This window comes from Stenella coeruleoalba, assembly GCF_951394435.1.
Source record: "Stenella coeruleoalba genome assembly, chromosome: 12".
Lineage (NCBI taxonomy): Eukaryota > Metazoa > Chordata > Mammalia > Artiodactyla > Delphinidae > Stenella > Stenella coeruleoalba.
The window spans coordinates 39,600,532-39,625,326 of record NC_137158.1 but is presented as its reverse complement, the minus strand read 5'-3'; the positions used below and the strand labels follow the sequence as shown (position 1 = coordinate 39,625,326).

The 24,795-nt window shown below is 44.5% G+C and overlaps 1 protein-coding gene across 6 annotated transcripts in view; it reads left to right on the top strand.

The window, feature by feature from the left end:
* The window catches only part of SCML4 (Scm polycomb group protein like 4), a 125,814-nt gene that overhangs the window by 94,117 nt on the left and 6,902 nt on the right, over positions 1-24,795 (top strand). For 3 of the 6 annotated variants that reach the window (XM_079939012.1, XM_079939011.1, XM_079939016.1), the window contains one exon: positions 15,990-16,277. In XM_079939012.1, coding sequence (XP_079795138.1) covers positions 15,990-16,277 — 288 coding nt within the window. Of the gene's footprint in view, positions 1-5,769; positions 8,934-15,989; positions 16,278-24,795 lie in introns of those variants that run through there. The other 3 variants (XM_079939015.1, XM_079939013.1, XM_079939014.1) reach the window with 3 other exon arrangements.

The following is a 24,795-nucleotide window of genomic DNA, read 5'->3' as shown; positions in this document are numbered from 1 at the left end:
TTATAAGCGAAGGGGTGGAGGTCTTCATTGATTTTAGGCTTCACATCCATCCGTAGGACCACGTCATTCCTAAACAAGATTGTACAGTCTTGAACTCATTTGAACCAGATCCTGCTCTGCCCCAAGGTTGTTCAGTCAAAGCTGGAGTGTTCCAGGTTTGGTGCCACACAGTTAGAGGGTTTGTCAACACTCATTAGGACATTTCCAAAAGACAGTTAATCAGACAGTAAGAAAATGCAAAGCCATGACACATAAGGAACTATATAAAAAAATGGATGATTTGGGGAAGACAGAAGACAGATTTGGGGAAGACAGAAGACAGAAGACAAATTTTCTGTTCCAGGATATGACAGCAGGTCATGTGGATTTGGTCTTTGTGGCCCTGAAGATAGGTTTAATTAAACCTCACGTCTTGCCACTCAAACTCGGGTCAGGAGCACTGTAGTAACCTGAGAAAGGAAAAGCTCAGTGGCCCTCCCTCACTCCTTCACAACAGATCCCAGGTGTTTTGAAGACACTTAAAGTTGGAGAAGCCTGGGTTTCAGGAATACTCTCCCACGTAGAGGACTTGGCACCTGAATAACCAGGAGGAACTCTCAGAAGACAGCTCCCTCAGGGTTCAGGTGGGGTTGACATTGTAAAGAACTTTGAAAAGCCAAAGCCATTCAGAAGTAGAAGGAGCTGCTTGGATGGAGAGAGCTCCTCATTACTGGTGACAAGTGCAGATGTCCACATGTCAGGGCCATTAGGGTGAACTCTGGCAACCCAGAGGAGTAAGAGCAAGATGTCGCCTCTGGTCCCTTCCAAGCTGAGAGACGGCTGGAGGTGGCAGAGGAAGGCCGCGGACAGCAGGAGGTGAGAGGCCCTAGAAGCCCTGGGGAGGGGGTCCCCCAAAGGGGAAGATGAGGATACTGAGACAGAAGGGCTCACATTAGAGCAGAGAGAGGGCTTCTTCCAAATCTCTTCCTCAGACCTTTGAAATATAAACTCTGTCACCAAATGATCTTTCTCCTGCATTCAGGGAAAACCAGGTTTCAGACCCACTCAGCTGCCTGAATTCAGTCTGGAAGGTAGAGTTCTTGGCTTGAGACCAAGAATTTTAGTCATTTTCCTCCGAATCTATTAACTGACAGCCAAATGTTCATGTTTTCAGAAGAAGAGCAGTTCCCTGGATGCTTTAGGAGAATGGAAGCAAAAACATGGATTTGATAACATTTGTGGTTCTGTCAGAAGTCCAGAGATGATCATGGGGAAATTTTACCTTATCTTTGAATGTTGGGGAGAAAAAAGGTCTCAATTATAAGTAAGCTTTAGCCAGATGCTTCTCAAACTTTAATATGCCCTGGTACCACCCAGGCATCTTGAGGAAATGTGGATTCTGGCTCAGGAGGGCTGGAGTGGGGGCCTGAGAGTCTGGTTTCTAACAGGCTTCCAGGTGATGTCCGTGCTGCTGCTGGTTGGGGACCACACTTTGAATGAGAAAGTGTGTGCTGACGGAGTCCTGCTCCCAGAGGTAAATTTATTTCAGGTTTTCAGTAAAATACGTCTCTCCGTGCTAGGATGGTGCCAAACCTGTAAAAGCATTGCTGCTGAGGATGACCTGGTGCCCCGTGGAGGTGTCTGTGGGCTGGAGAAGAAGAGAGGGGCGTGAGGGGGCAGAGTAGTCAGGCACGGTGGCACATGTGCAAATCCAGGTGAGAAAGAGGAGGTTTGCAGTGCTGGGGAAGAGAGTGAAAGAAAGGAAAGAATGATGACGGGCAAATTTCCTGGTGTGGCCTGACCACCACCGGCAGCAGGGTCTCTGTTGCCCGCTAAGCTTCTCCGAATTCCTAGAAGACCCTAGGGATCTGTTCTCTCAGACCCTTGTTTACATACCCTCCCTGCCTTATACTGCTAGAATCTGGGTCCAGACCTCGTCTCCCTGCTAGGTAGACTTGAGGGCAGGGACGTGCAGTCCCCAGCAGAGCCTGAGATGTAACAAGTCCACAGTAAATATTTACTGTTTCGAATTCTATGCGACACAACAGAACAAACTGTCTGCTCACCAAGCATTGGGGAGATCTTCTTTGGAAACCACAAATGTGGTAGCTGAACTCTTTTGCAAGATCTAGTTTAGTGATTGGCTTCCTGCCTTTTGAAGGTTTGACATGATGGGAACAAATTGTTTACTTTTTGTTGAGTAGCTTTTCTTGATACACAGACGGTGGGGGTGGGAGATGAGAAAGGACATTTGTTCTTGAGACTTGATGTTTTCTTCCTTGGCTGGTGGTCTTGGAGCCAGGCACCAGAAAACTATTGGAGTAACAGACACACACGGTACGTTCTGCTGTGGTTGAACCTTCATACCCAGCATCTAGAAATCAAATCTGCTTCCTTGTTAAACTACAAATTTGTCTAATGTAATAGCTCTACAAAGAATGACTATCCAGAGCTTATCTCTCTTTCCAAAAGGTTGTTTATTTCTAAAAGGAAATAGAGCTTATCAAGTGGCATGAGTTCTATTATACAGGAATATCCATATGATCAGTTGGCAAACATTTTCTGAGCTCCCTCTACGTGTGATACCTGCAGAGCTGAGGCCACTTGTTCAGAGCCACACAGAAAGGCGGCAGCAGAGTGGAAGCTGAGCCTAGGTTTTCTCCTCCCTGGCCCTTTGCTTTTCCTCCCAAGCCTATCAGTAGGGCCCCATTACCCAGCACTTGCTGGGTTGTGTGTGTGTGTCCTGTTCTCTGGCTCAGAAGCCTGACCGCACAAAATGGATGTTCACAAGTGGCTTGTGGTACCCCTGTGTCACTTCTTCTAGCAAAGATGTAAAAGAACAAAACAAACACAAATGCCCACTTAGCAAAATCTAGGCAGAAACTGCACTCCAGGGACATCAATTATCTTTTCTCCTTCTGGGTTAATATCTTGGCCCCAAGGAGTGTCTCTTCCTTATCTTTGTGCCCTAGCTACATCGTTGCTAGACGACATCCACAGGACAGGCAGAGCCTATCATCCTAGACACCAGGAGAACTTTCTCATCCCTACAAAACCCACACAAAGTGGCCTACTCCACCGACACTAGGTGTGGTTTGACCTGGTATTTTAAATAATATATGAAATGATGGGGGAAAAAAGAAATGAAGGAAGGCATGTGCAGGCCAATGATTAGAATATTGCAGAGCTATGCTCACCCTGTCATAGCCACGGGCCATGTGAACAAAATGAGCCATCTGGTTCTCAAGCCATGCATTGGAAAGGGGGTCATTTGGAAGGAGAACAAAGTATCAGTGTCAAGCTCAGTTCTTAAGAATCTTTGCAGAAAGTTTTGATGGAAAGATGAAAAGAAGAACGTCCGCAAGTTCGGCAGCAAATACAAAAGGCCTTCCTATATTTTCGGACAGGTAGGTCCAGGAGAAGCCCAGCCAGAGCTCTTACAGCATGGAATAGGGAGTGTTTGCCAGTGTAGAATTCCTGATCTTAGCTCTGCCTGTGTGCCAATATGAGTTCATTTAGGAAAATCTGTTTATCATATTTTTAGTGATATCATTCATTAAAGTATAATATCTGTACCTATTTTAAAACATTGAGCTAAAAAACAAAACAAAACAAAACAAAAAACGTTGAGCTAAAAGGGAAAAATGTAACTTCTAAGGAAAACACTGGGTTTTGTAGAATTTGAAATAGATTTTCACAATGCTCAGTAATTTATTAGATCCCTTTGTGCTGTAATGATTTGGTTCTCTTTTGAATCCTGTAGATATTGAGGAAGCACAAGGATTCAATAATTATTGGTTAAATGAATGAATGAATGAATGTTCCAATTAAGTTGTTGGAACCTCCTAAGGTCCTTTAAATATGGGATAAATAGGCTACTATTGAATCATGGTGACCAATTTGGTAATATTTTAATAGAAAGTATATACATTAAAATGACACAAAAAGAAATGAAGATAATGCTCCACTTGGCCAAGATCACAGATAAAGTCATTTTGTGGATTAAAGATGCCAACACCAAAGACTTGAGGAACAGAATGATGATGGTGGTAGATCCCCAGTAGGCTTTCTACTGTTTGGGAGAGCTCCTTCTAGGAGGGAGTGTGGAGGAGAAAAAGAGGCTGCCAAAAAATAGGCGGTATGAACCTTTCCTTCCTACAAGGCTGGTCTCAGGAATTCTCTGAAAGACAGCCCTACCCCTGCCCCCCATGTCTCTCTTCAAATAAAGAAATCTACTGGAAATCTTCCCCTTTGTTCAATGAAACTGTCCTTAATGTGACATCCCTACCCATCAATCCCCCATGAGCCACTCTTGAACCGGGGACGATGCTGGGGACAGCTGAGGCAGGTGCGCAAGGCCCTCTGTGTTTCTGGCAGGCTTGTCCAAAGAGGCTCCTGCCTTGATGGAAGAGTAGATGTTAGGGAATGGGCAAGGTCTGTAAGGAGATCCAAGGAGATGGTGACCAAGGTCTCTGGTTTATACATCAGAACACTGAAAGCACAAGGACTGATGGAAACAAAGGATCAAGTATATGAGATTTGGCCATCCCAAAATCTCCAGGGCCCAGAGGAGCTGTAATTGGAGACTCTATCCTTGGGCTGCTCCTCTGGACTAATACCCTGAGCCCCTGTGGTGGGTCCTAAGGTAATATCTGCAAGTTATCCACACCAGTATCTACTGACCATGCATCAGAACTGGGTTAAATTGGCAAACCATGCCAAGAGGAATTGAAGCAACTTTGGAAACCAGTAGCCTTCTAAGATAAACTCCATGAGCTTTCTCCTATTAGTTGGTAGTTTCTGGGTCTCAGACATAAGTAGCAAACCCTTTGATTTTGGGGGAAAAAAAAAATCCCATGAACTTCCTGACAGAGAATTAGATATTCTATAGCAGATACATCCTAGCTGCTACCGAATTAATAGTTACAACTTCCAACCTAGATATGCAGAGTCAAGAGGAATTAAACAAATTCCCCTTTCCCACCTGTATTATTTATCTATTGCTGTGTGACAAATTACCCCAAAACTTAGTGGCTTAAAATAACATTTATTATCTCACAGTTTCTGTGGCTCAGGAATTCAGGTGCAGCTTAACTTGGTCCCCTGGCTCTGGGTCTTTCACAAGGCTGCAAGCATCCCAGAGTTCAACTAGGGCAGGATCTACTTCCTAGCTCATTCATATGGTTGTTGGCAGGATTCCATTTCCCACAAGCCATTGGTTCCTTGCCATATAGGCCTCTCCACAGAGCTTCTCACACCATGGCAGCCTGCTTCATCCACTTGAGAAATACGGGAAAGCCTTCCTAAAAATTAGGATGTCCGTTTAGAACCAAAAGTTATATGGTGTTCTCTATTCCAGGGACTCCAACATTTTCCTGATTAAGGGTCACTTTAAATTTCCCCAGAGTTCTATGAAAGACCAAAAAGAGGCGGGGGGGGGGGGGGGGGGGGGGGGCTATTGAGGAAACAGGGCTTGACCGTGGGAGGTCCCACACTCTCACCCTCCCCCGCCTTCTGGGAACTCATTCCCTTAAGCCTTGGGGTAGAGGCTTGGCAAAGCCGCAAAGAAAAGACCACAGGGATGGTGGTTAGGGAACCTGCTCTCCTCTGGAGACTGAAGGGGCATTCACTATTCTCAAACGGCTGACACTGGGCAAAATTGCCTTTGGGCAAAATTTCCACAAGAGGAAATCTTAAAGACAAAGTCTCAGGCAAACCGGCAACATTGGAAAGGATTAAAGAAGTTCAGGTGTCAGGGGGAAAGTGTAAATGTACTTAAATGGACCCAAGAGGAGTTATAAGGTTGATTCTGAGGGCTGAGTGATCTGTACTTAGAGACGAGCTTGAAGAGAAAATCTATACTGGCCAGAGACCAAGTTAATGGAAAATTTAATTGAAGAGAACGAAAGGCTAAGCCTCATAGGTGGTGTGGCCTGGTGCCCTTTGAACCAGGAAGGCTGGGACAAGAGGCCACAGGGGGCCCTAAGGGAAAACGTGATGAGCTTATCTGAGCCAGAACAAGGGGCGGGACCGAGCCGGAGTAAAAGAAACCTGCAGACCTCCACAAGAACCGCAGTGAAAGGCGGCAGGAGGGCAGAGAGGAAATCTGCTTGTTTCGGACACCGAGGAGTCCCGCCGAGGGCCTCCCTGCCGCCCACAGCTGAGCACGCGCTGGGCGCTGGCGGCGGTGCTGGCGAGAAGCGTGCATGCAGCTGCCTGGTGGCGGAGACCCAACCACTCAAGGTAGGAAGTGAAGCCCAGGTCCGGCTCTGAGCAGGGGAGGGGCAGCTCCACTGGGACCTGCTAGAGTCTCCTGGCCCTTCTCCCTCCTGCCCCCTTCCTCTTTCTGTTTCTCTCCTTGCAGGTCTCTTTCCCTGCATTCCTGAACTCACTGGCTGTGCTCCTTAGGTGGTGGCACCTGGTTAAGCAGGGGGAATAGTTATTCCACGGTTATTCACGTGGCGGTGTTATCAGGCCGACTCTGTTACTTCCTTTTCTCATCTGGGGTTCAGGGCTAGGGATCCGTGGTGCCGCTATCTCTTTAAACAGCAGAGCCAAGGCGCTCACACACGGAGCCCTCTGGACACTGGTCCAGTGGTCTGACCTTCTTGTCAGCCTGAGCAGGGTCACGTGGCCTGCTGGGCTAGGCAGACCCGCTGGCAATCAATCCCAAGAGAGGCAATGGCTTTCAGCCTGGGGGAAGGTAGCAGAGCTGATTGTAGAAAGGGTTCACTCTGTGCAGCTGCTCCTTCAGCTGGGACGTTGTGACTGATATGAGGAAAGGGGAGTGGAGGGTGAGAGAGTGTGTATGTGTGTATGAGAGAGAGAGAGAGAGAACTGTTTAGTGCTGGGAAGAACAGTGTCTGAGACTCTGGGATTTAGGGTTATTATTGCACTCAGAGAGATTACTTGAGAATAATTTTGCAGATGGTGGTGCTGTCGCTTTTCAGGGCTTCATTTGGTTAAAGAATCCAAGTAAAGTGCCATTTAAAATTCTTTAAATAAATTAAATAGTCCAAGCTCACTTAACTGTGAGCAGTTGGCTCTTGTGTCCTACCTGAAAAGGGGCCAACACCCCCTGAACTAAACCTCCGGCAGCAGTGTCTGGAGTCTCATCTATGGGGGCCCCTCTTTCCTCCCTGGACCGCTGTCGCTGCTCTGGGACTTTCTCTTTCTCTCTCTGGCTCTTGGCTTTCTCCTTCCCGTCCCTCTGCCTCTTCCTCTTCTCTTTGGAGTTTCTGCACTTTCCAGGTGCTCAGCTGACCCTCCAGAACTGCAGGAGGATGGGCTGTGCTGGGCGTCCCCCAGGCCTCTGCAGGGGTGTGGGTGGAGGGAGGAGTCCACACACTCCTGACTCAGACCCTAGAGCTTTGTTCTCCAAACAAGGAGGCTTAGACCTGGTTCAGGTTCAGGAGCAAAGGGGTATCCTTTGAGGCTTGAGTGGGTTTGAAGTCTTCTAGAGTATTTTTTAGCCTAGTAGGCAGGCTTTATATGGAGCAGCTGGGGAAACCATAGTCCACAAGCAGATTAGCTATGGTGAAAAAGGCACGTCAGCCTCTTTTGAATGTTCCTAAGACACCAAACCTTGAAGACGTGGCAGCCTTCTTTGAATGTGCCATTTGTGCCTGTGCCTTTCTACTTAAGCATGCCCTTGTGATCGTATGAAAGCAGATTAATCCTTTTTCTGGAGGAAAGATTTAATGATTTATAAGTGGCATCCTTAGTGTCTTGGATAGAGGCAGGGGGTTATAGAAGAGAAGCACATAAAATGCTTCTTATTTACCCTGCTTTGCTGAGCTGGTGTGCACAGCGATGAAACGGCCTTAAATAGAGGCTGGGCTGGATCCTCTTGTTTAATGAGAGGTGCCAGGGTGACAAGGTAGCTCGTTTCCGATGAGAAGGGATTTTCTAAGAATCCAGGAAAAAAGACTGGGAACGTCTTAATCTGTCAGCCCTGTGGTTTAACACAAGTCTGTGTGCGGGAATCGGATCCACTCAGGGCACTCTCCGCAGATGATCCCAGGTCTGCTGGCCCCATCTGGTGTTCACTCACCAGTCAGCCACAAAACTGCTTGAAAAGTGTAGTTCTCTCTCCAAGGAGATTTGGTCCTTTTTGTTTTTTACCAACTTTAAATAGTGGTTTTGGGTAACAAACAATTCACGCGCCACACTTTATTAAATTCATCTTACCTGTATGTTGGATTGACTTAATGGTTCTAATAGTATAAAGGGTAGGTACCCAGCAGTCATCGTTTTAACTGAAGCAAGAGGAATTGGGGTTAGGTGTAAGGAAGACATTTCAGGCAATGAGGTTTGTGGCACAATGACCTAACTGTGAGGAGATTGTAAGATCTCTTTGGGGGAAGCTTTTAAATAAGAGGCTCAGTTATTTAATTTATTTTCCGCTCCAAATAACACCCTGCCTGAAAAGAGAAGTTGGGGCAAGCTCAAGGCATTCCACCATTAATTTACCACCTTCACAATTTTTGCTATGTCTGACTAAAACCGATAGAAGTGTTTACTCAAGATATTCCTTGAAATGGATTCATTTCTTTTAACCGTAGCCTTTAGTCATCTTAAGCAGTGATACCTTATCAGTGAAATCATAGTTTGATGAGCTAACTATATTTTATTGCTGTGCACTAAAATATATGACTGTAATAAAATAACGTTCACCTGTTTTTGTGTCCTCCAAAAAGATACATGTTCAAGTCCTAACCGCAGGTACCTGTGAAAGGGACCTTCTTTGGAAATAGGGTCTATGCAGAGGTAATCAAGTTGAGGTCACACTGGATTACGGGCGCTAATCCAACGGCTGATGTCCTTATAAGAGGGAAATTTGGACCCAGACACAGACAAAAAGGGAGAACGCCATGTGACCACAGAGGCAGAAATTGGAGTGGTGTGTCTGCAGCCAAGGAACACCACGGATCATTGACTATCACCAGAAGCAGGTAGAGGCAAAAAAGGATCTTCTAGAGCCTGCAGAGAGCATGGCCCTGACGACACCTTGATTTCAGAACTGTAGCCTCCAGAAGTGGGAGAGAATATATTTCTGTTGTTTTAATCACCAAATCTGTGGGAATTTCTGCAGCCTTAGGAAACTAATACACCTAAGTGCCGCCGAGAATCATCCCCTGGTGGGCCAGCGCAGCACATTTTAACACTCGGGGAAATGCTAAGCCGGGTGCTCTGTGAAGGTCCTTTTCAGGCCTGGGGTTGAATAATGATGGCCTTCATTGTATCAGCCATTTTTACGCTCAGGTATGATGTAAGTGTCAGCACCCCTATTTATAAAGGTGAGGAAAAGGCTGCGTTAATCGGGTTTGAGCAGATGCATCTGTCAATTCTGAATGGCACCCTGATGTGTGCACCTGAACGTGCTAATCACTCCCAGGCTTCCTGGGAGCTACAGGCTGTGCAGGACCGCGGCTGGGGCTTAGTGATCTGTTTCCATGGCTGTCCACCTGGCCGCCTTTGGAATCACTGTCACATCCTTTGCTGGGTAGAGGGCTATTGCTTGACGCTCTCTCAAGTCGGTTTTACTTTCTGATGAATTCATTTGGATCATAGCCCAGAAGCTGGCTTTTATTACCTTTGATCTCACCCATGGTTGTCTGTAGTTTTTAAACCAATAAGGTCCATATTCCCTTGTTCCCCATTTCCACATGTTGTCATAGGGGAACAATGTTCCATCTGCATCTCTATTTTCCAGCTGTAGTGCAGATTGGTGAATATCTGCATTCCCTACCTTAGACTATCAGACTTCCATAGGCATATTTAATTTAGATTTAATCTATTTAATAAACAGAATAAATGTTTTAGATTTTTTTCATTGTTTACCGTGCATCTACATGAAGAATTTATATTTAGTTCTTTATAATCTGAATTTTAACACGTCTTCTGTGTAACAGCAGCCTCACTGCCCAAATGTCTACTTAATGTTTATTGAGAGCCTTCTGAATGCCAAGCACCATGCCAGACACTGGGGACACAAAAAGGATTAGTATCCCAGACTATGGAAACTTTTCAATGAAGGGAATATAATGGCAGGCTTCCTGCTCACTTGCTTGGAATGTGCTGGCCCATAGTAGGTGCTCAAAAAATGTTAGTCTTCCTCTTCCTCGCTCCATTCAAGAAGCAGCCTAGTATCTAGCTCCATAGCCAGGTCCTTCCTGCTGATGTCTTCTGACCAGGAGGGAAGATGCAATAGAGGCCATCTAGGGGAAGGTGCAGAGTTCCAGGTTCCTGAAGACATCGTTCAGCACTGCATTAGCCACAAAGCATGAGGCACAGAGCATGCATGCCTACCCTTTGCTGCTCAGTTTTCCTGTGTCCAAGTGGCCAAAGCAGTGTTGGATTTGACTGTACAACACTCTCAAAAATGTGTTTACAGCCAAACACTGGGCCTCCACAATGAGTTTTTAAAAGCAGCTTTATGGAGATATAATTCATACATCATACAATTCACCCATTTAAAGTGTATTATTCAATGGTTTTTAATATATGTGCAACTATCACCCCAGTCAACCCCGATTCCCCCAACCTCCAAATCCTAAGCAACCACTAATTTACTTTTATCTCTATAGATTTGCCTATCCTGGACATTTCATACAAATGGAATCATTTGATATGTGGTCTTTTGTGGCTCAGTTTCTTTACTTAGCATAACATTTCAAGGCTCATTCACACTGTAGCACGGATCAGTACTTCATTCCTTTTTATGCCTGAAATTATTCCATTGTATGCATATGCCATGTTTTGTTTATATATTCATCAGTTGACAGTTTTTTGAGTTATTTCCACATTTTGGCTATTATGAATAGTGTTTCTGTAAACATTCATATATAAATTTTTATGTGGGAATTTCATTTCTCTTGGGAATATATATATATATATATATATATATATATATACATACATATATATACATATATATATATCCATACACACACATACATACACACACACCTAGGAGTAGAATTGCTGGGTTGTATGGTGAATTTATTTTTAACCATTTGAGGAAGAGCCAGACTGTTTTCCAAAGAGGCTGCATCATTTTACATTCCCACCAGCAGTGTGTGAGGGTTCCAATTTCTCTACAGTATCACCAACACTTGCTATCATCTGACTTTTTGATTATAACCATCCTAGTGAGTGTGAAGTGGTTCCTCATTGTGGTTTTGATTTGCATTCCCCAATGACTAATGATTTAGAACAAGTTTTCATGTGCTTATTGGCTATCTGTCTATCTTCTTTGGGAAAATGTCCATTCAAGCCCATTTTAAAATTGGGTTATTTGTCTTTTGATTGTTGAGTTGTAAGAGTTTTTTTTAATATACTCTGGATATGAATTCTTTATCAGAGGTATGATTTGCAAGTAATTTCTCACATTCTGTGGGTTTTCTTTTCACTTTCTTGATAGTGTCTTTCAAAATGCAAAAGTTTTAAATTTTGATAAATTCAATATGTCTATTTTTTCTTTTGTTGCTCATGCCTTTGATGTCAAATCTAATAATACCTTGTCAAACCCAAGGTCGTAAAGATTTACCCCTATATTTCCTTCTAAGAGTTTTATAAGTTTTTGCTCTTACATTTAGGTCTTTGATCCATTTCAAGTTAATTTTTGTGTATGGTATGAAGTAAGGGTCCAAATTCATTGTTTTGCATGCAGATATCCAGTTGTCCAAGCATCAGTTGTTGAAAAGACTATTTTTTTCCTATTGAATGATCTTGGCACCTTCATTGAAAATCAGTTGAACATGACACATAGGTTTATTTCTGGACTCTCAACTCTATTCCATTGTTCTATATGTCTCTCCTTAAGTCAGTACCACACTGTCTTTGTTACCATTGCTTTGTAGTAAATTTTGAAATTGGGAAGTGTGACTACTCTACTTTATTCTTCTTTTTCCATGATTGTTTTGGCTATTTATGGTTCCTTGAAAATCCATATGAGTTTTAGAATCAGCTTGTCAATTTCTACAAAGAAGTCAGCTGAGATTCTGACAAGAATTGCATTCAATCCATAGATGAATTTAGGGTGTAAGATGGTAATAATCTTAATAATATTAAGTCCTCTGATTCATAAACATGGAATTTTTTCCAATTAAGTATTTAGATCTTCTTTAATTTCTTTCAATAATGTTTTGTAGTTTTTAGAGCATAAGTTTTATACTGCTTTTGTTAAATTTAATTCCTCAGTATTTTATTCTTTTTAATACTATTATAAATTGAATTCTTTCCCCAATTTCATTTTCATATTGTTTAATGCAAATGTATAAAAGTACAATTGATATTTGCATATTAATTTTGTATCCTGTAACTTTACTGAATTCATTTATTAATTCCAATTAATAAAAGTGTGTTATTGGATTCCTTAGAATTTTTTACATACAAGAGATAGTTTTACTTCTTCCTTCCCAAATTAGATGCTTACCTACTTGCCCTGGCTGGAACCTCCAATACAATGTGGAATAGAAGTAGCAAGAATAGAGACATCTTTGTGTTGTTCCTGATCTTAGGAAGAAAAGCATCCGGTCTTTCACCATTAACTACGATGTTAAGTGTAGGTTTTTTTATGGATGCCCTTTTTCAGCCTGAGGAAGTTCCCTTCTATTCCTAGTGTGTTGAGTGTTTTTCTCATGAAACAATGTTGGATTTTTTCAAACGCTTTTTCTGCATCTATTGAGATAATCACATGATCTTTGTTTTTTATTGTATCGATATCACATATTACATTAATTGATTTTCAGATGTTAAAGCAACCCTGCATTCCTGAAACAAATCCTACTTGATCATGATGTATAAGTCATTTTGTATGTTAAGGATTTGTTTTGCTAGTATATTGTTGAGAATTTTTGCATCCATATTAATGAGACATTGATCTGTAGTTCTCTTGTGATGACTTTGTCTAGTTTTGGTATCAGGGTATTAGTGTTCTCATAGAATGAGTTGGGAAGTATTCCCTCCTTATATTAGTCTGCCTGGCTGCCATAACAGAATACCACATACTAGGTAGCTTTAACAACAGAATTTATTTTCTCACAATTCTAGAGGCTAAAAGTCTGAGATCAAGGTGTCATCAGGGTTAGTTTCTGGTGATACTTCTCTTCCTGGCTAGTGGACAGCCACTTTCTGTGTCTCATCTCTGTACATGTGTGTGAAGAGGGAGAGAGCTCTCTCATGTCTCTTCCTTTTCTTGTCAGTACTTTCTTTTTAACCAGTCCTATCAGGTTGAGGTCTTACCCTTAAGACCTTACTTAACCTCTATTTCCTCCTTATGGACCCTCTCTCCAAATATAGTTGCAATGGGGGCTAGGGCTTCAACATATGAACATTTGAGGGGGACACAATTCAGTCCATAGCACTCTTTTTTTTTACTTTTTGGAAGAATTTGTGAAGAATTAGTTTTAATTTTTCTTTAAATACTTGGTAGAATTCACCTATGAAGCCATCCGAGCCTGGGATTTCTTTGTTTTTTGATGACTAATTTAATCTCTTTAATTGTTATAGGTCTATTCAGATTGTCTATTTCTTTTTGTCAGTTTTGATAGTTTGTCCATTTCTTCTAAGTTACCTAACTGATTGGCATAGAATTGTTTGTAATATTTCTTAATAATCCATTTTATTTCTGTGAGATTGGTTTTAATGTCATCTCTTTCATTTCTGATTCTAGCAATTTGAGTCTTCTCTCTTTTTTTCTCAGCCAATCTAGCTAAAAGTTTGCCAATTTTGTTGATCTTTTCGAAGAGCCAGCTTTTGGTTTCTTTGATTTTTCTCTATTTTTCTATTCTCTTTAATTTTCACTCTAATCTTTATTATTTTCTTCCTTCTGCTTGCTTTAAGTTTAGTTTGCCCTTTTCCTCCCAGTATCTTAATGAGGAAGATTAGGTTATTAATTTGAGAATGTTCTTCTTTTTAAATATAAGTATTTACAGTTACAAATTTTCTCTAGGCACTGCTTTAGCTGCATTCCATATGCAATGGTTTTTATTTCCAGGCAAGCTCCATATGCATCCCCATCTATGAGAAGACCTGCTAGTTCCCCTAATAAAATCTATTCTTAATCTTTCAATATCTATGTTGTGCGAGGAATCCATACATGAAGAAGACATCTGGATCTTGTGGCCCAAATGTGTTTACTCATTGCCAACATTGGAGGATCCCTTGGTTTTTGTTATTCTAATGCCTTTGGGGAATGTCTGTATCTGTTTTGATCATGTGTAGTATATAGATGATTGTTGATGGGGCTAGACAGATATGGTCTTGTCTGGGGTGGGAGGGACTGAAGAAAAGGAATTACTAGAATATTTTTCTTCCTCTTTCTATCCCTATAATTCCTCTGGACTTTGTTCTTCAAAACAAAACAAAGCAAAACACCCCACACCATTTGGCCACAGGTATAGCTCGCAGAGTTCAAAAGGCTGCAAGAATGAGCTTTAAAAGTGTAGAAAGTCCTGATCTACTTGGGTGGGGGAGCTGATGATGAGGTTGGCAGAGCCTCCAGGTCCTCTACTCCCCCTGCACTTTAGATTGGTTCTTTCTCTCTCATCTGCAGGGTTTGGGGAAGACCATGGGGCCATCCAGATCAGCATTTGTGTCCCTAGTTTGTTAGCTTTGGTGGAAGGTTAGTGCCCTTGTGTGTACTGGAACTAAAAGTGTGGGGAGGAAGCACCATCACACCTGTGTCAGAGCCCAGGCCAATCATCAAAAAATCTACAAACGATAAATGCTGGCGAGGGTGTGGAGAAAAGGGAACCCTCTTGCACTGTCGGTGGGAATGTAAATTGATAGAGCCACTATGGAGAACAGTATGGAGGAGGTTCCTTAAAAAACTAAACATAGAACTACCATATGACCCAGCAATCCCACTACTGGGCATATCCCCTGAGAAAACCATAATTCAAAAAGAGTCATGTACCACAATGTTCATTGCAGCACTATTTACAATACCCAGGACATTGAAGCAACCTAAGTGTCCATCGACAGATGAATGGATAAAGAAGATGTGGCACATATATACAATGGAATATTACTCAGCCATAAAAAGAAATGAAATTGAGTTATTTGTAGTGAGGTGGATGGACCTAGAGTCTGTCATACAGAGTGAAGTAAGTCAGAAAGAGAAAAACAAATACTGGATGCTAACACATATAAAGGGAATCTAAAAAAAAAAAGGTTCTGATGAACCTAGAGTTAGGACAGGAATAAAGATGCAGACATAGATAATGGACATGAGGACAAGGGGAGGGGGAAGGGTAAGCTGGGACGAAGTGAGAGAGTAGCATTGACATGTACACACAACCAAATGTAAAACAGATAGCTTCGGGAAGCAGCTGCATCACACGGGGACATCAACTCAGTGCTTTGTGACCACCTAGAGGGGTGGGATAGGGAGGGTGGGAGGGAGACGCAAGAGGGAGGGGATATGGGGATCTATGTATACATATAGCTGATTCACTTTGTTATAAAGCAGAAAGTAACACACCATTGTAAAGCAACTATACTCCAATAAAGATGTTAAAAAAAAAAAAAAAACCCAGGCCAAAGTTGTTACTCCTAACTCTGGGACACTGTGACTCTGGCTTGATCTCTCCCAGGAATCATGGGCCAGGTGCAGGAGGCAGTGGTGATGGGCAAGAAAAGACGGAGCAGGGAGATTCTGCCAAGCTGGCAGAAACTCTTGGAGGAGCAGAGCCATGGAGGGAGAAAGACCTTTGTTTGAATTTTATTTACAAGTCATCAATAACCAAGATAATCACATTTTCCTCAGAACATGGAGGGTCATATGTCCCAATCCCTACTAAAATATGCTTCGTTGGTGAGGTGTCAATCTGCTGAGAGGTGAACTATTTGGGATTATGCCGTGGTATCCATTCCTTCTCATCTGCCATCCCCACAGATAGCGGCACCTGTGCTGCTGGGGAAAGGTTTTCCAAGACCCAGCACCAGGTGTCTTCTTGAACTGCTCTCTGATCTCTGCTTCTCTGCTCTGCCTTCTTGCTTAGCAAACACAGTCACCACTGAGGAGTGCCTGGTGAACCCTGCGAGCATGAGCCGCTACAGCGTGGACTCCTCCTCCGCCTTTAGCCACAGGGGCTCCCTGCCCACCTCCTCTTCGTTGTACTGCAAGAGGCAGAACTCTGGAGACGGCCACCTTGGGGGAGGCTCAGCCACCACAGTCGGTGGTCCCCATACCAGCCCCATGTCCTCTGGAGGCCCCTCAGCACCTGGGCTGAGGCCCCCTGGCTCCAGCCCCAAGAGAAACGGGACCTCTCTTGAAGGAAACAGATGTGGTAATGTAATGCGTGCACTGCCTTCCCCATGACCTAACCTCCTCTGCCCTTGCCCTGGGACCACCAAATGTAGGGAGACCAGGGGACTGTAGCGGTCTGAACACAGCAACACTGGGAAATTAGAAGTTTCCACAAATCCCTTCATGGATTTTTGTTGTTCTTGAGGGCAGCTGACTTCAACCTTTGACCATAAGCAAAGAAAATGGTGTATTAGAGTAAGTTAGGCTGTAGGAATAAGTAGAATCCAAAATGTACAGTGGCTCAAATACAATAGAAGTTTTTTATCCAGGAGTCCAAAGTGGGTGTTCCTAGTTGGTGTGTGTATCCCAACGCAGGGACCCAGGATCTGTCCATTTCATGACTTTCCTGTCCCCTATGGCCCCCATGCCCCACGCATCTAGTGGTAGAAATGGAAGGAACAAACGAGGAAGATGAACATGTTTCCCTAGAGCCTGGAAGTGATGCCCATCGCTTCTACTCACGTGTCATTGGCAAGAGCTGGCCATTTTACCACACTTAACTCTGGGGGAATCTGAGAGGTGTAGAGTAGCTCTGTGCCCGGAAGAAGAAGAACCAGAAGTTGCTAAAGACTTTTCTCTTGCACAGTGGTTGACTCTTGCAGGGTACAAACACGTGGGCAGACCAGAGTTAAGTAAAATTCCCACAATGCTGGTTATTTATTTATTTTTTTTGTCCCGTAAGTTTTTTTGTTTTGTTTTGGTTTTCCATTTATTTATGTATTTAGGCTGCACCGGGTCTTAGTTGTGGCATGTGAACTCTTAGTTGTGGCATGCATGTGGGATCTAGTTCCCCAACCAGGGATCAAACCCAGGCCCCCTGTGTTGGGAGCCCGGAGTCTTACCCACTGGACCACTAGGAAGGGCCTCCCACAATACTGGTTATGATGCTACTTCTGTCTCACCCATTAAAGTTAGCTTATTGGAATGCAGTGTAGGAAGGTACTTTCATTCTAGGGGTAGGTTGATGTCCATTTTGATTTATGTTATTAAAAAAATCATTTTCAATTCAGTATTTGAGTATGAATAGAGCATAGTGGATAATCACATGGACTGTGGAGCCCAATGGCCTGGGCTGGAATGCTGGATCTGCCATTTTCTGACTGTGTGACCTTTTGCAAGTCTGAACTTCTTTGTGCCTCAGTTTCCTCACCTGTGAAATTGGAATAATAATAATAGCACCTACTTCATAGGTTTGTTGGGAGGATTAAATAAATTCATGTGTATTTAGTACAAGGCCTAAGAGTTAGTAAGAGCTCAATAAACATCAGCAATGACAGATCACGTGAACACACCCCTCAACAGATCACAGCCCATCAACTCTACACCTGAGAACTCTAAAGAAAGGAGGCCAGAGGCCCGGGAGTCAGGGAGTCTTCATCTTGCCCCTCTGGTGCCTCCTGCGGGCTGGCTGTCTTCTCTGGCATTTCTGTTCTGAGCCTTGGCTCGTCCACTGGTAGCCCTGACAGCCACAGTGGTGAGCTATCGCGTATGATCCCAGATCCTCCACACACTCCCCTCAAAGAGCCTCACCATCACAGATGCGCCTCTGTGGGCCCAGGAGGGGAGACAGTTTTGAGGGGCAAGGCACTGTTCCCTCAGCCATGGGGGCTCTTGCCAAACATGGATGGCCCTGCTCCCCAACATTGTCATGCAGGGCCGTCGGCCAGGCAGGTTTGAGTGGGCAGAGCCCATTTTCCAAAGGGGAGAGACGTTGTTGCATCTGATTTCTAAGAACAAGAGAAGGGAACAAAACCTGCATCATAAAGTAAACGCACAAACCCGCATCATAAAGCAAATGAGGGGCAGCAGTTATTTCCTAGGTTTATCCCCAGAGTTAGTGTAATGTCAGACATATAGTAGGCGTTCAGGAAACATTCTTTCTCTCTACCCCATTCCACTCCCCACATGGAGCCCAGTGCCCTCACATTGCCCCTGCTTGTCAAAGCCCTCATCCTGGGGTCCCTCTGCCCGTCACACGTCTCCTTCTCTCAACCTCTTCTCCTCAGTGCAATTCCCAGCTGCATGAGGTGGTGATCACAGGACACCAGGCTGATGGAATGGACTCATAAACCTAAGAGTATTGCCATTCTTTAAAAAGGAGGTATTTACTCTCCTATTTAAGTTGGTGAAATCTTAGACCCCATGTCTTAAGTGTAGGATTTCAAGTAGTAAGGGGAAGGCACGATTTGAATGGAGAGAACTTCTACCACTCCATCTGTCACTGAAGAGTTGTCTGCCCCATCCCAGCCCATCTGGTGGCCCAGATGAGGGGAATCCAGGACGCTTCAAAGGGGTCTCAGGTATTTAGCTCCCTCCCCCTTTCTCTTTCTGCCTCCTCCCAACAGAGTCCTGGGACGAACTCCCATCCCAACTCCAACAGCCCCCCTGTCCTTCCTTTTCATCTCTGCTTCAGCCCTTTGTTCTCCTGGAATTAGGTCCTCATCTACTGTCTGGGTAATCTAGCCAAAGAGAAGCCCAGATCCTTGCTCAGAACAAGCTCTGAGAGAGCCCTCTCTGTCAGAGCCCTAGATGCACCCCAGGAGAGCCCCACTAGCTCAGGACTTCTGCCTCTCAGGATCTTGGGTGAGACCAGAGAAATGGAGCCCACCAGTGCCTGCTGCCTTCCACTCCAAGCAAGCCACTGACCGTGGCCAGGAAGATGTAAGCAGAAGTGGAAAAAAGATTGGGTCGGCAACTGGCAGTTTCAGTCACTGCTGATTAGAAATGTTCCTTCCCTCCTGTTTCCTCCTGTGGCACTTTGTCTCCTCATCTCTAGTACTTCCTCTCTTTTGTCCCATAGTAGGAGCCAGACTCTCAGCTTCATGAGGTCTCTCACTCATATTTGAATCCTCTGCAGCCCCAGGAAAGGGGCCTGTTTGAGGCATATCCTAAATAGCTATTTATTGAGCACCTACTGTGGGCCAGACACTTTCCACACAATATTTCTGACTTATTATATCTTATAATTTATTATTATAGCAAGTATATATTATTATTGTAGGTATTATTATATTCAGTTTACATATACAGCAATTGAAGATCAAGTCAGTCAAGTGTTTAGTCAGGATTTGACTTCAACTGACTCCAAAGGTGGCTTTCAAAATTATCCCAGGGATTTTCAAACCATGCAAAATGGGCTTCAAGGGGTCCCTCAGAGGTTCTAGGGCATAGGAGAGAGGGGATGGGAGCAGATGGTACTCCAACACTGCCCTCTTTAACCAGGGCCTCTTCACATTAGAAGAGTGGGGTTCTACATTTGTGTAGTTTGAACAAAGTTTGCACAGCTAAACGCATTTGGAAACCATGGAGATAAACCATGCTGAATTGAGTGGCAGTACATTAAAGTAGGAGAGAAAACCCCTGGCCTCCTTACCCATTTGTCACCTAGCTGCCAGTCCAGGTGCCAGCTGCAGGCCCTCTGGAGGGCTGTTAAGTTTTCCCTCCACCCAAAGAAGTGCTCAGTATTGCTCTGAAATTGCATCCCAAGTGAAAGCAGTTGGTATTAAGAAACCATATCTCTTTAAGGGGGGTTGACCTAAGTCGTAAACCTGGAAGGGACATAGAAATGTCCTTTGTGTCCTCCCCCATGGTGCTAATCAAAATGGTTTAAAACCGCAGAAGCCAGAAAGTGGCATGAGGCTGCACAGGACAGTAGGTATCGATGACGTGACAAACTTCTCAGTCCTCTCTCTCATGTGAATACCTACCCTGGCCTCCTGTTGTCTTTTTTTTTTTTTAAATGTGCAACTCTTTTATTTAAAAAATTATAAAATATTATTAAAGGACATAAAAATGAATAAATCAATAGTTAAATTATACCCATCAATTGACCCAATATCATGATGGTACTAATGCTACCCAAATTACTGTGTATATTCCATTAAATATGTGCATGTCCTATGACCCAATAATACTTCTAGGAACATAACCTATAAAAACTTCCTCAGAGACATGTGCAAGGAAATTTTTTGCAGCGCTGTTTGTAATTCCTCCTGCTGTCTTGATACATCATGCCCATCGCCTCTGTCAGTGGACTCTGAAGGGATGTATTCAAAGGACACGTTTCCCTGTTTTTTTGCTGATACTCAGGTGAAAATCTGAGAGCTCTCCTCTGTCTTTCATCCAAGATATAATCACTAAGAGCTATAAAGAGGTTTTAGGGCTTCCCTGGTGGCGCAGTGGTTGAGAGTCTGCCTGCCGATGCGGGGGACGCGGGTTCGTGCCCCGGTCTGGGAAGATCCCACATGCCGCGGAGCAGCTGGGCCCGTGAGCCATGGCCGCTGAGCCTGCGCGTCCGGAGCCTGCGCGTCCGGAGCCTGTGCTCCGCAGCGGGAGAGGCCACAACAGTGAGAGGCCTGCGTACCGCAAAAAAAATAATAATAAAAATAAAAATTTTTTTTAAAAAGAGGTTTTAGATAACAAAAGCTTCCTGACATTTGCATTAACAGGAGATGCTGTAGCATTCCCAACCACAAGTATGTCCAAGCTTCAGAATTGAAGTGACTCTGACATTGTTATTACCACTCATATGCTTTCCATGGGTTGGAGTTTGATTCCATAGGGTATGGTGTTGGGTGACGGATAGAGAACAATTCAGCAAGAGAAAGAAGAATGGGGACAGCGCTCGATGTGGGGGGCGGGGAATGAGTGAAGGTGCGGCACGGCTTATTCATTCCAAGGAAAGAGAAGAGTTTGTGCAGGGACGCCAAGGGAAATCATGCTGGGAAATTTGGGGTTCAAGTCAAGCAGACTGAGCTTTCTTTACTCTGTGGAAACCAGACATGGCTGAACAGGGAAGTGAGCTGATGACCACAGAATTTAGGAAGACAAATCTATTGGCCATTATGGAATGATACATAATAATAAGAATAGCAACTATCTTTTGATTAATTCTTACCGTTTAATGCTTCACATTATCCTATTTAATCCTCACAACATGGTAGGTGTTTGACAGGTGAGGCAACTAAGACTCAAAGAGATGTTGGTCAGTCCTGGCCAGAAGATACTTATGGAGCACAATATGCCAGGGCCTCTTCTGAGGTCCAAGGATGGAGCTGTGAGCAAGACAGATGTGGGCCCTGCTCGCTGACAGCGTCCAATTCCAGAGAGGCAAACGTTAACAAATGTTAACAAATGATTCTGAGGGGCCCCTTTTGGAGACTGATGGGCTTCCTTCCAAGACGCTTCTTGTCAGGCTACAGCCCAAAGCCATATAGTCACTTGACTCCTACAATACTTTTGAGAAACAAGCTGAAGAAACGGAGGCTCGTAGAGAATAGAATGATCAGGTCCAGGAAAGGGCTCAAAACCTGGCCATTGGCTCTGCATTCACTGTACTTTGCACACAGACACACTGATGAGGCTTCAGATGTGTGAGAAAGGAGCTCTCTCGTGTTGCCCGGGACAGCCTGTGGTGTTGAAGGGACCTTGGAGATCCTTCCTAACTCCTTATTTCACACCAAAGAAGCACAGAGACGCTTGCACAGAGGGTGGGTGGTAAGGGCTTCTAACTCCCAGCTCATTGTTCCTTCCATTCTTCCACATGACTCTATTGTTAGCTAAAAAGTTTCCTCTGAATTATGAATGAACAAAAGGAAATTATGCATGTGCTTGTGGGTCTGTGTGAGACAGAGAGCGACTCACAGGCAGCAGCACGAGTACCGGGGCTGTGAAGATATCCGGGGTTGCTTTAGACAGATTCACAGTCAGTCTATTCCTGGTGGATGTGAGTTCAGCGTTAGAAACAGCCACCACCATCCTTCATTCTACATCCATTCACAGCTGGGTTTTACTATACACACGTCTCCCGCATCGCCCAGGGAACAGACCCGACCACGTACGAAGTTCTCGGCGCTGGAGAATGCCACCTCCCATAAAGGCGGTTGGCAAGCGCTTTGCGTGCTCTGTTCCTTTAGGAGCAAGATATTTTCACCTCTATCATGTCTGACTGCTGTCCAGTCACATCTGCCTGGCCTGGCTGTGTCAGGCCAGACCCATCTGTCTTCCTGACACCTTCACAGCAGCTGGAGGGGCTAGTGTGTTTATTATCTTTGTGTGAGCACAGGCCATTGCAAAGGCTCTTCCAACCTGCTAGAAAGTTCCCTCTCTTCCTCCTAGAGCTAATTCATGTGCTTTGGATCCTGAGCAGGTCCCGAGGTGTGACAGCTTCCCGCTGCTGTCTTGTGTGACTGTGAGGCACCTCAGAGAGCAAAAGTGAAAATGCCCACAGCTAGTACCAGGTGCCAGGAGCGGAGCCACTTCCCCTCCACATTCATCACCTGGAGAGCTTCCCCATAAAGACAAGCCAGACCACCTTGCTCAACTCCATGGCTGTGGCTCATGGGGAAAGTATTTCCCTGGCCTTTTGCTCAAAGGACCTTAGGCTCCCATGGATGGTGTTGTGAGTCGGTCTGGTGGTTTTCCTTCCTGTCAAACACAGGAAATTAGATTTGACCTCCGCTCTGATCACTCTAAAATCATTCTTGGCACTGAAGACTTCCCGCCTTTGTAATCAGAGCATCTATTATCACCCTGATTATCGCCGACGCTCCGATGGGGCAGGCTCCAAAGGCAAATGCGATTTCCGTGGTTCCTCTTCCCCATGTTGAGTGCAGATGTCTTTAAATGCAGTGAAATCATCTCTAATAAGCATGTGTCGGCATTCAGATGGCCCTAGGGTGTATTAACAGTTTCCCGCCAAAATGCACCACCCCAGCCCGTGCCAAATCACCTTAGGGGACCCTTCCAGGTCCAACAAGGAAAAGGCAGAGAAAATCTCAAAGTAAATCCAATTCTCAACCAAACTATTATGTATTTAGGACAGACTTCAAATGTGATGCTGTACTTTTCTCAGCACTACTGGAGAACCGTGCACTTACCAAGTACATTGAAAAGAGGAGGAAAAAAGGAGACAGCAGAAAACCACTGCACCCTGAGATTAAAGAAGGGAAATGGAAGTGAAGGCTTCCCAACTTCTAACTTAGATTTATTCTGTAGGGAAGCTGCTTCATTGTTCAGAGCCTGAAAATAGGATTAAGGATTACTCGCACAAAGCTTTTGTGTAAGTTACTTATACTGTTTCTGCAAAGTATATTGAGTCATTTTACATTCATTGAACCCATATTACAAATATATTTGCATGGAGCTGTGGAGAGTCAATGATTATAAACTCTGTAATGAGAGGATCCCATTTTTCACCAAACACTTTGCCCAGGACCTGGTACACAAGAGACACTCAGTAGATGTCTGTGGATGAATAGGGGGAAGATGCAAAAGATAATCCTCGAGAAATTAAAACTAACTGGAGGTTCCAGGCAAGCACATGCATAATGGTAATACAAGGCAGATGTGGAAAGCATCTTTAAGAAAAGCGCAAACAAAAATTTGGGAGTTAAAGGTAGAGGAAGATGACATCCAGATGGCAGGACACGGAAATGCTGCCTGTGAAGGGGTCTACCTGGGCTTTGATGGCTGGTAGAGCTTCTTTGGAAAGGAGGGAAGGTAAACACCTTCTAGAGAGAAGCAAAAGCACTAGCTAAGGTGGAGACTGGAAGCTGGAGGAACTTTCGGTCAGAACCAGTATGCCCAGATGGGAGTGTGCAGAAGGGCAGGGAGGCGGGCAGGGAGGCAGGCAGGGTGCCTCCTTCCCTCTGTGGACCACCTGATGCAGGTCAACCATAAGGCCAGCCCCAATCCCACTTGCATCCTCACAGCTGCCCTTCCAGGTGGAGAGCATTGCCATTTTACAGCTAGCGACGGGCAGCTCCAGGATTTGTCCCTAGGTTTCTCTGGCACCAAAGCTCTTCCTCTCTATCCAGGCAGGAAAGATGTTCTTGAGACCAAAGAGAGCCCTTGATCTTGTGCTGGAGTACGGACTTGGTGCACGGGCGAGGGGCATCCACAAGGGGCACTAGGGAGAGTGTGAAGACGTGACAGTTTTTGCTCTAGAAGGAATAAAGCGTGAGGTGAGGACATCTGCTAGAAAACCTTTGTAGAGGGTCAGGTAAGAAGTTCCCGGATTGGGGCAGCAGGGATGGAAGAGAGGAGACCAGTGTGAGAGGCATCCTTCTAATAGCTTCAGAATAATTAAATGCGGGGAGCAAATAAGGGACAGGAGGTAGAGATATCACTGAGGTTTCAGAAACATGAGAGATAGGAGGGGATGCTGGTTCTAGGGAAAGAGGATGAATTCGTTTGGGATATACAAAACAAGTCACCCCCTAAATATTGCCTAAATATTGATTCACTACTCTCTCCTCCTTCATATGTCCTGCACCTTTTAATCTGCCATGTGGGAAAAGCATTTATGCAGCAATGCAACTCATGCCACAATCACTGACCAGGGACCAGCTGTGGACCAGGCACAGAATTAGGCTCCTGTTGTCAAGGAATCCCTCATCTAGTGGGAGGTTGGAGTGCGTGCTCTGGCAGACCTGAGGGCTGGCGAGGTGCTCAGTGTAGGCGGTGAGTCTTCTTTCTGCACATGCAGAGCAGGGCAT